Source organism: Pseudochaenichthys georgianus, chromosome 17 (genome assembly GCF_902827115.2).
Source record: "Pseudochaenichthys georgianus chromosome 17, fPseGeo1.2, whole genome shotgun sequence".
In the NCBI taxonomy this organism is placed as follows: domain Eukaryota; kingdom Metazoa; phylum Chordata; class Actinopteri; order Perciformes; family Channichthyidae; genus Pseudochaenichthys; species Pseudochaenichthys georgianus.
This window is the reverse complement of record NC_047519.1, coordinates 8,020,151-8,035,615: the sequence shown is the minus strand read 5'-3', so window position 1 is coordinate 8,035,615 and position 15,465 is coordinate 8,020,151. Positions and strand designations below refer to the sequence as shown.

Below are 15,465 nucleotides of genomic sequence, written 5' to 3'. Positions count from 1 at the left end.
TCTTCTCTATTAGTTCTGTCTTTAATAAACAATCGTAAGATAGCATACAACAGGTAATGCACTTTGTCAAAAACATGTGTTGATGTCTTCATAGTCCAAGTTTGCTTGTTAGGATTAGTTACTTTGGGGTAAAATAGTTTTCAGTGTTTGTATTACAGACCACAGAAAATATAAAAAATGAGGCCTTGTGATTAATAATAAACTTGCTGTAGTTAGTATGTTCACATTCACGTTCCTGGCCCAATATCTGGATGTCTAAATAGTGAGGTATAACAATGTGTAAATATACAATTAAGAACAAAATGCAATACACAATATAAGTAATGTAGCACAAACAGTGGTATAAAAGTGTAAATGTGTCAGTTTTAGCAGCTAACAGATATCACCAATCCGCCATGTTCACTCTTCATCAGCGCGTCCGGTCATGCTTTCACTAAATAAAAAAACAGAAACATATCAGGGCAGTTCAGAATCACTGACTTTAGAACATGGTGTGACGAGTCTAACCAGTCACGTCCTTGGTTGTGTATTGGCCTGACTTACAGCAGTGGACAGGGACCTCCAGAGGTATGTAGTTCTGCCGGCAGAGGTGAACAAAAGCAGATGCTAATCTACAGGGTGCTCTCCAGGAGCTCAGTTTACACACCGACCAGAACCGACCGGGATCCACCTGACAACAAAAACACTTTGTAAACATGGAGCTCAGAAACAATCACATACAAGTGATGCTCAATGCAAAGCACTTTTATAAGATTATTGTTGTAGATCAGGGGGATTCAAAGTAAAGGAATGTAGGCCTCTTGCAATGTTTGGACAAAATTGCGCCTTCACCCTGTTTTACTTTTGCTCAATTCCAGGATGCCTTTGAGATTATGATAAGGTTATTCGAACCCTTACGGCCCGTCCACACAGCGGCGTGCGTTGACGCTTGCCGGCGGGCGTGTCTGACACTCGAACAACAACCAATCACATGAATCTCCCGCCCCGGACACACAAGCAGCGGTTTGATTCCCACGTCGCTTCCCACGATGCAGTTCGGCTAAAAGTGACGTTACCCCATTCAAAGTGAATGGGTAGAAGCGCTGGAAGCTTCAACGCACGCCGCTGTGTGGACGGGCCGTTAGACACTCAACAATGTAACACAGACTACACTAAATACATAATAGATGACATGCTAAGACTTTTATCAGTTTGGGATTCTGGGAAAGTATGAAAAACTTCTCTCTGAACTATCACTCAAAAATAAATCACGCACATTTAGGCTATTGCTAGTATAATGACTCATTTGACATTGCTTAAAAACTCCTTCTATGAGTTAGGCAGGTGGTGTAAACGCGTAACAATGGTCAGAAACACATGCAAAAGAAGAAACATCTCAGATCAGATATGCAGCGTTTGTTGAGCGCTTGTTGACAGTTGGCTAGTTTCATAATCCCTGAACGTCAACAAGCGTTCTTGTCCCAGCTGTGTGCGTCACTTTCTAGTGTCCCTGTTTCCATTTTGTTTTTGCAGCTTTTTCATTTATGCAACACTTTGAAGAGTTGTTGGTGAATATTTTGTAAATGCTGCGCATGTGTTATGAAGTTGGTGACAATGTGTTTTTCATTTGCATGTGTTTTAGCATATTTGTGTTTTAACATTTGCATAGTATATGAAGCTGCAGCGCGTTTGTCCTAATGGAAATGTTTTGGGCCGTTGTAGCGCGGTTGCACTTGTCGGCCACCCTAGATTTGAGATTGAAGGCATACTCTTAGGCTTTTTTTCTGTTGAATTTATACTGTGTGGAAAATATAAATAAATAAAATAAGTAAGTAAAATATATATTTTACTAGTAAATGTATTTTGAACTAACTACATGTATGCACAAAACGAGTAAATAAATAAAAAGTTTAAATATCTATACACTATGTTTTTTTCCCTTTCCTTCGCTGAGCCTCCACTGAAACTGCGTGAAGCTCCCTTGGGAGGCTGCTCTCACACTTTGCTTTAGATAAACATGTATATTTGGTTTTTATTACTTCTGGCAGGACTAAGAAGTTAAATGCACTCATTGACACAAGTTCTTTAGCTTCATCTCCCCTATGAGTGGAGTTCAGTACAGATGGATCATGTTTGTTTTGACACATTAACATTGCTCATCATGTCCGGCTAATTATGTTATCTTAGCCATGAATCCATTAGCATCAGTTAGATCTGCCAGGTAGGCGCTGTGCCAGACACATGTTTTTAAATTGTGTAACATCCACATCCATCCTCACAAGACGATGATAAGGCTCTATAATAACATACCGCTGGGTAAGAATGATTCACTGGCACGAGCGTGTTTGCACTCACCACTCTGAAACAGGAGCTCAGCGGGGAATCAGGAGAGGAGAACAACGAGTCACAGCTGGGAGGGCCAGTGGCTGCTTGAGGGAGGTGCTCTGTTACACCTGGAATACAATCCAGATTCATCTGGAAACAGACAAAATAAATACTTTCTTGAAGGGTTGCGTCTATTGTATATAATTGAAGTCCAAACACTGACAGTGTCTCACTTGTCCAACCTGCCAACTATGGAAGAACTCCTCCAAGTTTTCAGCCTGAGAACCATCAAGCAAAGGAAAATCGTTCCCGGCTTCATTGTCATTCGTTCCCAACAGACCAGTGGACACACCTACGTAGAAGAAAACATGTTGTTCCCAATAATGAGGATCAGTAGGATATTTAATCTCAGGACTCATGTCAAATCTTTCCTTTTAGACCTACCATGCAACCATCCATCGAGAGTGAAGCTGCACAGCTCAAGCAACAGGTCACATGACACTGAAGCCCCATTCTGATTGGACACCTGCACAATGTTTGACCCTCTTCTGACAGTTACTCCATTGTCACTGTGAAATGTGCGCGTAACATCGTGGTTACAATTGGCCTTCACCTAGGACACAAACATGTATTTTATTGATTTTTAAAGGCACGTTGAAAGAAATCCGTCTGCTACAGTTTTCATTTTGTTCTCTGAATAAACACAGTCCACTCTTCTAATTCTTTGGAGTCCCCAGCATTAACACGTACCCAGGGCCGGCCCTGACCAATTTTGCGCCCTAGGCAAGATTTTAGCTGGCGCCCCCCCCCACCAACACAGAAAGATATTGACACAAGATGTGTGCAACTGTATTTAGTTTCCTATCCATGTGAACATGATTTAAGTGGGGGGGGGACCTCACCTCCTCTAGGGGGGTCCGGGGGCATGCACCTCTGGGAAGACTTTTTTTTTTTTAATATTGAAGTTAAAAGCATCAATCTGGTGCACTTTGAGAGCAACATTAGGAGATCTATGGATACATCTCACAACACCCATATGAAACAGAACTGTAAGCAGATTTTCTTTTTCTTTATGGATATTTTACAAATCACTCCCCTTTCAAACTGTATGCTTGTTTATTAATAACAACTTTTTTGTACTGTCAGTATTTTATACCTGTTTTTCACCTATTCTCTTATTTTTTATAACTATAATGATCATATAAAGGTGTGCCTTTACCTCACTGAGCTGAGGTTATCAGAGCCTCTCAGTCTTTCAGGAGAGAGCTCTCTAAAGCACTCCCCCCGCGGCCGCTTACACAGTAAATTCCAATGTTAATAAAAGCACACAGAAGCTGTGTACGTTTTTTGGGAGTTTGATTTATTTTAAATGAATACAAATACAAAATTAAAACCTATAATTGCACACTAAAACCATTATTTCAAAAAAAGAACAATTTCACATAAACCTCTGGTTTTTACTGGGACTGGGGCAGTTCAACTTGATTTGGGGGGGGGTGCCATAGTTTATGGGCGCTGTACGCAATATATACGTAGTTCTGTTAGTATAAGATAATAAGATGTACTTTGTTGATCCAAAATCGGGAAATTGTGTTGTTATGAAATTTAAAAAAATATTTTTTTTTAATTTCTAACTTTTTTTTGTTTCGGCGCCCCCTATGGGTTGATGCGCCCTTAGCATTCGCCTATAATGCCTATGCCGAGGGCCGGCCCTGCACGTACCTGTCCATTGTGCTGAATGGTGACGGTGCTGTTATTCATTTCTATGAGAAGGAAGTCTGTATTGCGCAGCAGTGTAAATGAAGGCTCAGCGCTGACGTCTTGAGCAAGGAGCAGTGCGCAGGAGGGGGGGAGCTCATACAGATGACCATCAAATGTCACCACAAACTGATCCGCCACCAACAGAGCTTGGTCTGAAAGAGAAAAACAGAAAGAGAGAGACATCATTAGAATTACAAGATTAAAGGAAATATTTCACCTACAAAATCTCATTTACCCAGTTGTATGCTCACGATCTAAAACACATGCATTTTCATTGAGACCTTACTATTTAAATGTCTCAATGAAGTGGAAGAGGTCATATAATGGAAAACTCAAAGGGACATTGTTTTGGGTAAAGTATTCCTCTAAGTCCTAAAGTTGCAATGCGTTTCTTACTGAAAAATGTGTCTTACGTTTAAACGAGCTGTCCATCATCTTCCTTTTGAGGTGGTAAAGTTCAGCTGTGGGCCTGACAGTGGCGAGGGTCTGCAGGGGTCTCAGGAGCCACTCCTCCAGAAGGATTTCTACCAGACCAGCCTCGGACACCCTGGACCAGGGGAGCAGTGGCAGTGGCACTGACACAACCACTGAACACTCACTGGGGAAAAAAACAAGGCAACTAGGTTAAAAATATCTTACTGGAATAATTTTCTTATTAACTTACATCTTTTTTTAAGATTTCCGAATGTAACAGCAAATACACAACTATGAAGTTTGAGTTTATATACATTTTCACTACAGTGAGGGACACAGCGGGGACACAATTGTATGTATACAAGACATGAAAAAGTGGATTTTGCATAATAAGTGTCCTTTAACTACTTCATGACAGAATATTGGAGATAAAGCCGCACATGAAAATCAGGAAATATGTCAACCCTTAGCTCATCCACCTGTCATTCAGAGGACATTCCAACCTGGTCTTTAAAACCTGTATTTTAGGCAGGTGGTCAGAATATTTTATCATTATTAACTGCTCCCTGTCTTTTGCCACTTTGTACCCCTTCTTGAAGAAACCATGGTTAAAAGTATCTATTTGTTTTACACATTGTAGGCCTATCTCCAAGCTTTTGTTTGTATCCAAGATTTAGGAATACAAATGTCATCACACAGTTGATTTATTTATGTTTAACACAAATCTTACCATTGAAAAAATGTAATTTGATTTTCAAGCTTGACACGACACATGGTTTTGAAATGACTTACTGCTTGTATCTCTGTCATTTGTGGAGCCTCTCGTGATCCTTACTTTTGTGGATGTCCCCAGGGCTCTATACTGGGTCCTCTTGTCACTAACTTGCTATCCCTGGTGCAAACCATGCCAAGTATAGACCTTAAATGATATGCAACTGTATGTCCCTTAGAATCTGACACAACTAATGTTTCCTTTCTGTCTTGGCTCAATGATAATAAGAATAGGACATCCTAAAATGTTGTAATTTCAAAAAAGAGTCCCGCAACCTGGTAGTTATTTTCAACTCAAGTCCTTATTTTCTTCTGCAGAGTAAGGAAAGGCCTTCATGCTTTTATCTCCTCCAGAGTTAACTACCACAGTGCTTTGTATTGTGCTTTCAGCAGGCAACACATCTAAGAATACTAGGCAGAGAAACTCAATAACCTCTATCTCTTCTTAAATCTCACTTTTATCTTTTAAACCTTTTCTTAAAGACAAAATATTTAATTTCACATTTTTAATATAGTTTTATATCTTTCTTTCATTATAATTAAAACTCAAGAAAGAATATGTCCCTCCACTGACCTCTGTTCCTAACTGAATGAAAGGAATGTTTAAATAAAAAATGGGTTTCATGGAGCTTTTCTATATGTTTGTGTGAGACATGTGCAGTACCTGGGGGAGAATTTGTAGACAGAGGTCAGGCGTTTCCTGACCCCAGACAGAGCCATCGCCAGCCTGGTCTCCACCCAGTGGTAGGCATGCTTTCCTGCCTGGTTCGCAAAACACCATCAGTCATCGTTCCATTTTACAAGTTTATCATCATATGACAGGGCAGGGGGCAGCGGATATGGCTTGGGTAAATGTCCAATTGGCTTCTTGTTGTCACGGTAACCAGGGCTATGCTTAGTTCAAGGTTGTTCTACACAAATATGTGTGTGTGTGTGTGTGTGTGTGTGTGTGTGTGTGAGCGTGCGTGCGTGCGTGTGTGTGTGTGTGTGTGCGTGCGTAAACTAAAGTAAAGTCAAATTAACATTCTTCTACTTTATATTTACCAATCTTTTATTACATAACTTGAGAGGATTTCACATCACTACAAATAGATTATGATGGTAAAAGTATCCCAGTTTATGCAGGTTTTAACAAAACCAGGTCAAGAGCTCTTTCAGGTTTTTGAAACTTGGATATTTAGATGCAGACAACATAAACAAGTTACCCTACTGCAGTGGTTCTCAAAGTGGGGGTCAGAGGCATGACCAGGGGGGGAAATGGTTATTAAAAAAAAAAAAAATCATATTTTGAAAAATTATTGATTGAAAATAATATGATGCAGTACAGTACTATTACGTCTGGGTCTCTGCGTTTCATTAAAGCTCGGCTCTGTGTGTGTGTGGAACGAGCCATTTTGTGTGCGTGCACGAGCGAGAGAGAGAGAGAGAGAGAGCGCACGCACCGGTACCGAAGATCGTAGTTGTTAGCTTCTGGTGCTAGCGAGCTACGCTAACGGATATACTGTAAGGAGATTTTTCAACAACAAAGTGGAGGAGAGTCCTCTCCTTGTCAGACTGAGAGACTCAGTGAGCTAAAGGACTCTCTCAGTGTTATCTCAGTGGGTCTCAAACGTTTTGGTCACCATTAATGTAAACAATTATTTCCGAGGCACACATTTATATGATCATTATAGTTATAAAAAAATAAGAGAATAAATGAAAAACAGGTATGAAATACTATATGACAGTAAAAAAAGAATAAAGTTTAAAAGGGGAGTGATTTGTAAAATATCCATAAAGAAAAAGTAAATCTGTTTACAGTTCTGTTTCAAATGGGTGTTGAGAGATGTATCCATAGATCTCTTCATTTTGCTCTCAAAGTTCACCAGATTGATGCTTTTAACTTCAATATTTAAAAATCTTCCCGGGGGAGCTTGCCCCCGGACCCCCCTATGTGAGGTCCACACACCACCTATAAAAATAGCACGTTACCCCTGCTTACACCTATATGCTGTGAACTGATTATCGAGCCTTCATTGTAACAGTCGCGGGTACGTTGTGTATATGCGTGGGGAGTGTTGCAGTAGAACATTCCACTGTAGCGCCCGGTACATTAATGGGAAACTCTAAATGTTTGAGCACCCTCTATGAAACGTCAAGCTACCCCACAGCACCCCAAAATAAATCTCTGGCGCCGCCACTGAGCCTGATTATTTGTGTTGGGGGGGCCCGACTTTTTTTTTCCTCCAAAGGGGAGGCCTGACAGAAAACGTTTGAGAACCACTGCCCTACTGTAACCCACAACCTAACTCAGATTATAGTTCTTAAATATCAACACATTATTTTAGTCAGCGAAATAGAATTTACCAGGGCTGTCAATGTTAACGAGTTGTTCAAATATCTTCTGTAATTCCAGCATAGATGTTTACTATGAATCGCATGGCAGTGCAAAGGCAAACTAAACGGAGAAGTCGGAACGAGCTATATGTATCTGCAGACTGGAGACCACTGGACATCAGTGAGCAATGGAACACCTCATCCATCACAAATGGCAACTGCACTTGTTGGCTTTAGATGTGGTTAGTACAGAGGTAAGGCGCTTTGCTGAACCATGCTCCTGTAGTTGCACAGGAGTGGGAGAAAGCAGACAGTCTCCACTGTAGGACCGACAGATAGAGCCCGCAGTATGATAGTGGCAGAGATAACATGCCATGCATGTGTAGCGCACATTATATGAGTGGTATCACAGCGGCTCTCTGTGACATCAGCTTTGTCGATGCTTTAGCTGTCAGACTTCATGCCATAAATTCAGATATCATGTTATAATAAAGTAAAAAACCCTATGATTTCTATTAGCAGTTTGTCATACATTTCTTAATTACACACCACACGTGTTTTCCCCCCCCCCAAATACGAGTAAACACTAGTTTGAACTATATTATTTTATTTAAGTGTTTTAATCGTTGACAGCACTAGAATTTGCTAATCTTACTATAACATTTGATGCTAGGAAAAAAAGATTTCTCACCACATCCAGGGCGGCGCTGAGCGTGGTGACCCCAGCCTGAGCCAGGGGCCTCAGCTGAGGGTTCCCAATCAGCACAGGGAGGACATGCATCAGCCCGTCAGTCCACAGAGAAACAGCCTCCCTCCACAGGGCCTCCACCCTCTGGCCCTTCACATCTTGGTACACACCTGCCAGAGTGGCCAGGGGCCCTGAGAATAGAGCAACATGCATTAAGATGAGAGCAGCAGATAAACAGTATTATCACATTCAAATAACTCAAATGGAAAGTAGGGGTAAAGTATCCTGACAAAAGAAACATTGTGAAAAGATGCTTCTCATGCGTCATATAATGACGCAAAGGAAAAGATCATTAGTTTGTGATTTCATGAAGAAATTCGATGTCTGGCTTTGAGGAAAGGCAGGGACTGACTGCACTCACTCAAAAAGTCAAATGTAACTCCGCTGACCATATCAGTGTAGCACTTATTAGCCCGTGGACCTGTCTGTCCTAGAAGCAGGCTTAGACCTACTTTACACTTTATACAGCACCGTACACATCACAGAGCAATACACGTGAACACCAGTACACACTCCTATCCAGTGAGGCCAGTTGTTCAAAGGGAAGATTGGAAGTTTTGAAGTGGGGTTGTGTCACGGAGTTGATCTCGGCCTCCGTTACGGGTCGTTTAGTTTTTTGTTGTTGAGAAGTGTTCCCTCCCCCCATGTCTGTCGTTGATTGTGTGCCCTGTGTTGTCTCCTCCCCTCTCACCTGTGTCCTGTTGGGTTGGACATTTAGGCTCTGGGGTTTTGCTGTTAGAGAGGCAGGTAGTGAGATCCTTGTGGCTGCAGGCTGTGCTCAAGGGAACAACAGCAGGAGTAAGGCTGTGTGTGTGTCATTGTGTTCATGCTGTAATACATTCCCACACCGGGTTTCTATTTTGGACGTTCTGCCTCTGCCTCCTTGCTTGGTCGGGCCGCTCAATTGTCAGCCTCACAGGTTGTATTAGGAACTTATCTTTAGAAAGTGTGCACTGTATTTAGAATATTTTTACCAATTGTGAATGCTCTCCTCAAAGCCATTGGATTACTTTGAAACAAATTGGAAGGTTGGTACAAATCCGAGCCTCCACAAGTTGACTGTCACATGTTGACTGTCGATATGTCCTTGGGCAAGATCCATACACTTAACCCAAAGTTGCTCAGGATGTCAAGGTAAGTCCGAGGGAATGTTTGAGAGATTGTATGAATAATCTGCATGAGCAAGTGGCACCTTGTGCGGCAGCCTCTGCCTGAATGTGTGCAAATCGGGAATGCTCACCTATATGTAAAAGTGCTTTGAGAGGTCACACATACGGTGGCCGACAGGGGCAAATGCACTACAACGGTCCAACACATTTCCATAAGGAGAAACGCACTGCAGTTTCAAAAACACTGCAAATGAAAAAACACGAATGAGCCAAAACACATGCAAATAAAGAAACATCTTCACCTACTTAAAAACACATGCGCAGTGTTAACTCAAAGCGCTGCTTCAACAAAAACTCTGCAAATAAATAACCGCTGCAAGAAGCTAAAAACACAACGAAAATCAGGGGACACTAAAAGGTGATGCACACACTGGCCAACTGTCACTGGCCGTTTCTCAATCGTGAGGATGCTTGCTTGGTAGCACATGTCTTCCTGGCATTCGGAAAACGAAGAGTGGAACATGCTTGCAAGTGTGCAGGTGTGCGTCATATGAGAGGCCCCACCTTACATTTTCCGCCACAGATTTGGGGAAATTGGTCCGTGCGCAAAGCATTGTGGGGATTTGAAGGACGCGAAGTCTACCCATGTGCAGCCTCGAAATTACTATTTGTTTACGATAGCTATAAATTCTAGGACATGCCTTTTAGTTTAGGTTAGCCCTTCAACACATGAGGTGGTGAGTATGTGGCTAGATACAGTCTATATTAATTACCGGTTTTAGAGGCCTTATTGTTGAGCTCTGTGAAGTTGGGTGTGGGTGATTAATTATACAGGCGGGGATGTTGGCTATGGGTATGTGAACAAAAGTAAAGATGCAAGAGTAACTCCATGTTAAGGAGGCCCTATTATGCTTTTGAGGATGTTCCCTTTCCTGTACTGTGTTTTTTTTGTGAATGTAAAATGTAAAGGCTAAAATCCCTGTGTTCCCTCTAGACCAGTGCTTCTCAAAGTGTGGTCCGCGGACCACTGGTGGTCCGTGAGCGCCCCTAGTGGTCCGTGAGTATATTGGTAACATTTCACATTTGAAATACATTTATTTATTGAAGTTTTCCGCACTCTCGCGGGAATATCTCCGCAATGGAGCGAGCTTAAGTTTCACTTTCGATTGCATGATATAGCCCAGATAAACACCTTCATCACACATGTTGCCACTTGTTTGTACCATTTTCAGGCGATTTGTAAAAAACGATGTTTTTTGGATATTTGTGGAGTTAGGTCGTCCGCGAGTGTTTTGGTATTGGTTAAGTGGTCCTTGGTATGAAAAAGTTTGAGAAACTCTGCTCTAGACTGAGTCCCCAAGCTAAGCTCCATTGGACTCCTTTATTATGAGGACATCCCTATGTAACACTTGCTTATATTGGCTAGCACTTCAACACATTGTATTTGATAGGCTAAGGGATACCAATCAGGGCAGACTGGGCTCTGGTTTCAGACAGAGGGTGAAAAGAGGTGCTGCAGCACAGGCAGTATGAGAAAAATAAAGAGCTTTTTGAACATTAAAGCATGGAGACATGTGAGAGTAGAGGCACAAAATATAAAGATGAACCTGAATTTAGCCGAATATGTCCTCTTTAAAGCGTTATTTTCAAGTGAAAGAACCACAATGTTTTTGTTAAGGAAAAGTAAAGTATTGGCCAAACCAAAGCAGCACGAGAGCATCCTATCTCTTTTATTTGCTCTCTTAATCTTTCTCAATTTCCTTTTCCTTTTCAGTGACACAAAATGCACAACCCCATGGAGGCAATGTCTGCCATGTGACCCCTGTGGACTCACTCCTCAGTTCCTGTTGTCCCAGCAGAGAGGCGTGCTGCAGCAGGCTGAGGAGGCGCGGCAGGCTGTCGGTCAAGATGCGGCGCAGGTGGCTGTGCTGCCACAGAGCAGGCAGACCCCCCTGTCTGTGCTGCAGCAGAGCCTGAGCATGCTGGGAAACATGAAGCGGAAAGGCACTCAGCTCCTGAAGCAACTCGCTGTCCTTGGACTGTAGAGAGAAGGTTGCCAAGTTCAAAACATTTAAATGCATTTGTTGACGTAACTTATCCTGCAGTCATTTGTCTACCTGCCGTCTGAATTCCACGAGGAGATGCTGTAACATCTTGACTCTTTGTAGCAGCTTGGTCTGTATGTGAGTGCTTAGATATTGAATCTGTGCCTGTGAAAACAAAAACATATTGAACAGATTCTGAATGATTTGAACTTATTATTCTCTTCACGGATCAACTCTATGGAATAATAGAATGATTACATTTAATGGGGAATTGTTACGAGGAAAGCATTTTCTTTGTTTATGATCTGTCCGATTACACTGGTCACTTTATTTCTTGCACAATTTGAAAATACAGACATAACAGATACAAAAGTATACATTGCAGGAAGAGGCAGAAAACCAAATGGTCTTATTTGAAGCCTCCACCTATGAAGGTAGATATGGTGCAAAATTCGAGAGCGTGTAAAACCTGATGTGAGCACTTGCAGAAAAAAAATCTGAGCTTGTGTGCATACATTTACACTTGTATAAAATATCCATGTAACTGTGAACCAAATGTACACTTGTATAAAATATCCACGTAACTGTGAACCAAATGTACACTTGTATAAAATATCCACGTAACTGTGAACCAAATTTGAAGTTACAGAAGAAAAAAAAAGTAGAAATGTTCACTTGCAGAAAAATACATATTTTTTAAATATATTTTCCATTACAACTGCAACTTGGTTATTACAAACTCTCAAATCAGTCATTACAACTTGACGAATCTGCTCTGGGCAGTATAAATCGAGGAATCTGCGGTCTTGACTTTTGCTACACTTCTTGCGATAAATGTGTCGCAAAAGTAATTTTCACCTGTAGATGTGGGGGGAGGGAGGGGGGTTGGAGCGAAGGGGCGGAGCTATCAGAACGACGAGGCTCGGGTCAATCGCACAGTCACAGCTAGTGATGGCAAAATGAAGCTTTGAATGAAGCATCGAACCACTTGGACAATTGTGTCGGAAATAGGTTCATTTCTCGAAGCTTCAGTTACAGCGACCTCTCCTGGCGAAGTGCAAGGCTGCAGTGGGTTTTACGTATCTTTGCCTTGAAAAATATTCGATGCACACACACACTAAGACTAAATATCATGTTCTATTTGCAATTAAAGATTGATAATTGTGTGTATTGGGTTATTGAGAAGAGACTAGAGAGTGTTGGACTTTTTTTGGGAGGAGAGGGCCTTTTATCAGTTATTAAAGTTGAAAAGCAATGATTAAAATTAGGGCTGTCAAACGATTACAATTTTTAATCAGATTAATCACAGCTTAAAAATTAATTAATCATGATTAATCACCATTCGAACTATGTCCAAAATATGCCATTTATTTATGTATATTGTTGTGGGAATGGAAAGATAAATGAAAGAAGGCGGATATATCTATTTAACATACAGTATCTATGTTTATTATAACATTGTTCTGCGTGTCAAAATGAAAGACAACCCACACACCTATCAATCATCAAACCGTGGGGTCTTAATTCATTACGTGTTGATTTCTATCAACGGGGGAGTACTTCAGGAAAGTCGACAGAGGGGGGAGGGGGGGGGGGGGGGGGGGGGGCTAGTGGAGTACTTCGTGACCACAGAGTGTGAACGTTGTGATCAGCTGTTTTAGCGCAGTTCTCCAGTGGTGGGGTGGGGTGTTAGAGTCTCCCTCCACAGCCGGTTGGCGTAGTTTTGGCACAATTCCGTTGTACAGACCGACGTTAACAGCAGGCAGCCCTGTCTGTGCACACGGAGACCGACTCTGTCGTCCAGTGATCTAACCGCCTTCTGGAAAAGCTTCACAAGTACGTCGGTACGCAAATGCGCGTTGTGACACAAGTGACGGTACGCATTTCAGAGTACATAACCTGCGTACCAGTTATGTGCACCCCTGTACTACAGCACAAGTATTCTCCGTCGGGACTTCCTGCAACAACACCACGCCGTTATCAAAGATGTTCTATTGAGAAGACGATCACTACGTGACAAAAGTTTTCAAAACCGTGGCTACTGAAATCAATCTGACTAACTGCTGCCTGTGCAATTTACTCCGCGCGAGTTGGCAGACTTTATTTTGCTTACTTTAACATCATTTTTCATGGTGGGGCTAAGCCATTTCTTGGTATGGGTGTAGCCTACCCCAGCCATACCCTGGCGCTGCCACTGGTGGCACGTATGGGGCGGGCCATTCTGCACATGCGTTAAATGCGTTAAATATTTTAACGCAATTAATTCATAAAATTAATTACCGCCGTTAACGCGATAATTTTGACAGCACTAATTAAAATACATCCATTCCGGGCTTTGAACCAGCTGCGCGGAGGACATCGCCACATTCGGCCGCCGGCTCTACCCACTGGGCTATCTATTCCTTGAAATATTGAACTGTTTTTATATTACTGATAATTGTCTTTTTGTTCACAACTTCTACACATTTCGAAGTGTTTCCTGAGCCAGAACGACCTATCTTTATTCCTGGGTTGCTCTATAATGATACAATTCAAATGCAATACCAACAACAACTCAACAGCAACAACGCAAATTACGACAACAATCCACACATTGCGCATTGTTTAGAGCGGTCATAAAGTGTTGAAGCGCTCAAATTCGAAACTGTTTCAACCTGTCACCTGTCAGAATCGCAAACCAGTCAAGTGATTCATTCAGGAAATGAAGCAGTTGCTGCTTCGGACGTCACATGTCACGTGATTTGATGCAGTTGCTGCTTCGGACGTCATATGTCACGTGATTTGAAGCAAGCTTCGAAGCACACCTTCTATGGAATAGGAAGTCCAGGGTTGAAGCTCCGTTCGAAGCTTCAGTGTCAAACTGCCATCAGTAGTCACAGCCACAATCAGGTCGAACCGGATGACTGCGGGGCTAACGCTTCGTGTCGCTACCAGTCCGCTGACATGGCGCGTCAATCAACGGTAAGTTTTGCCTATTACTTGCACAGTATTACTTTGAATATTATTATTGTGATTGAGGATTAAATCCACTTTGAAGACCACCGTTTTATATCGTGCAGTTTAGCGGCAAAATAACGTCAGTCAGCCAGCTAACGCTAGCTTTGTTGAGTTTATGCTAGCTAAACAAGTAGTGGTTGTAGTCTACAGCAGTAATTAATATATTATAGCCTACTGCTTTGGCACTAACGGTTGATAACCGTTTATGAAAATAAAACCAATTGAACTGTACTGAAATAATGACAAGTTTTATAATTGTCTTGGGCTCCTGCTGTGTTTTTAAAGCCTTTGGAAATTATCCATGCTATTTTCTATTTAGAACGAAGACTTCAGAATCTTAAAATCCCTTAACGTTTGTATGCAATTGTGCTAAATTCAACTCTGGAATCAAGCAAATATTAATATGTTTGCATGGCATTAGTTATTTATATTTTGCCATCACTGAACTATACGTGTAATACATTTAAGTCAAGCTAAGGTACATGTGATGGTAGCTAGTTAGTACGCTTACCTGTGAGGCCTCCTCCAAACAGCATAATAACCAAACTGTATCATTAAAACTAAGTGTACCAGTTCTAGATCCTTGACTTTAGACAAACAATTCAAAAGACAACATGTATTTAAAGACCAATCTTTATTTGAAGGTGCCTCTTAACCTGAGATATTAGTTATACAGTAATAGTATTGACAATCTAAAAAAACTGAGCAACTCAACAGTCAACTTTATATTTCTTATTGTCCAAAGCATTTATTATTTTCATTTTTCCCCTCTCATATTCAGTGTGGACGGATTGAGACAGTGTGGTGTCCAGAGAGCAGCAGAGACTTCAGGGAGAAACCTCCGTGTGATGGACGTCCAGTCTGTTGGTTTGGAGAGGACTGAGGGTCTTTCCTCAGCGAGGAGGACCAGGCCTGATGGAGGAGCCGATGCTGGGCATAGCTGATACCAACTGCACAGGCCTAGTCTGTCACTTTATTTGACTAAATGTGTTTACTTATA

General features: G+C 41.7%; 1 protein-coding gene across 1 annotated transcript in view; it reads right to left on the bottom strand.

The window, feature by feature from the left end:
- Nucleotides 1-342: 342 nt before the first annotated feature.
- The window catches only part of LOC117462159 (uncharacterized), an 81,196-nt gene continuing 66,073 nt past the window's right edge, over nt 343-15,465 (bottom strand). The window contains exons 64-74 of the mRNA XM_034104246.2: nt 11,541-11,633; nt 11,258-11,462; nt 8,258-8,445; nt 5,915-6,012; nt 4,479-4,663; nt 4,027-4,217; nt 2,749-2,917; nt 2,538-2,656; nt 2,335-2,454; nt 544-670; nt 343-433 (exon numbers count right to left, since the gene is read on the bottom strand). Of these exons, the coding sequence (XP_033960137.1) occupies nt 423-433; nt 544-670; nt 2,335-2,454; nt 2,538-2,656; nt 2,749-2,917; nt 4,027-4,217; nt 4,479-4,663; nt 5,915-6,012; nt 8,258-8,445; nt 11,258-11,462; nt 11,541-11,633 (1,506 nt within the window). The 3' untranslated portion in view covers nt 343-422. The remainder of the gene's footprint in view (nt 434-543; nt 671-2,334; nt 2,455-2,537; nt 2,657-2,748; nt 2,918-4,026; nt 4,218-4,478; nt 4,664-5,914; nt 6,013-8,257; nt 8,446-11,257; nt 11,463-11,540; nt 11,634-15,465) is intronic.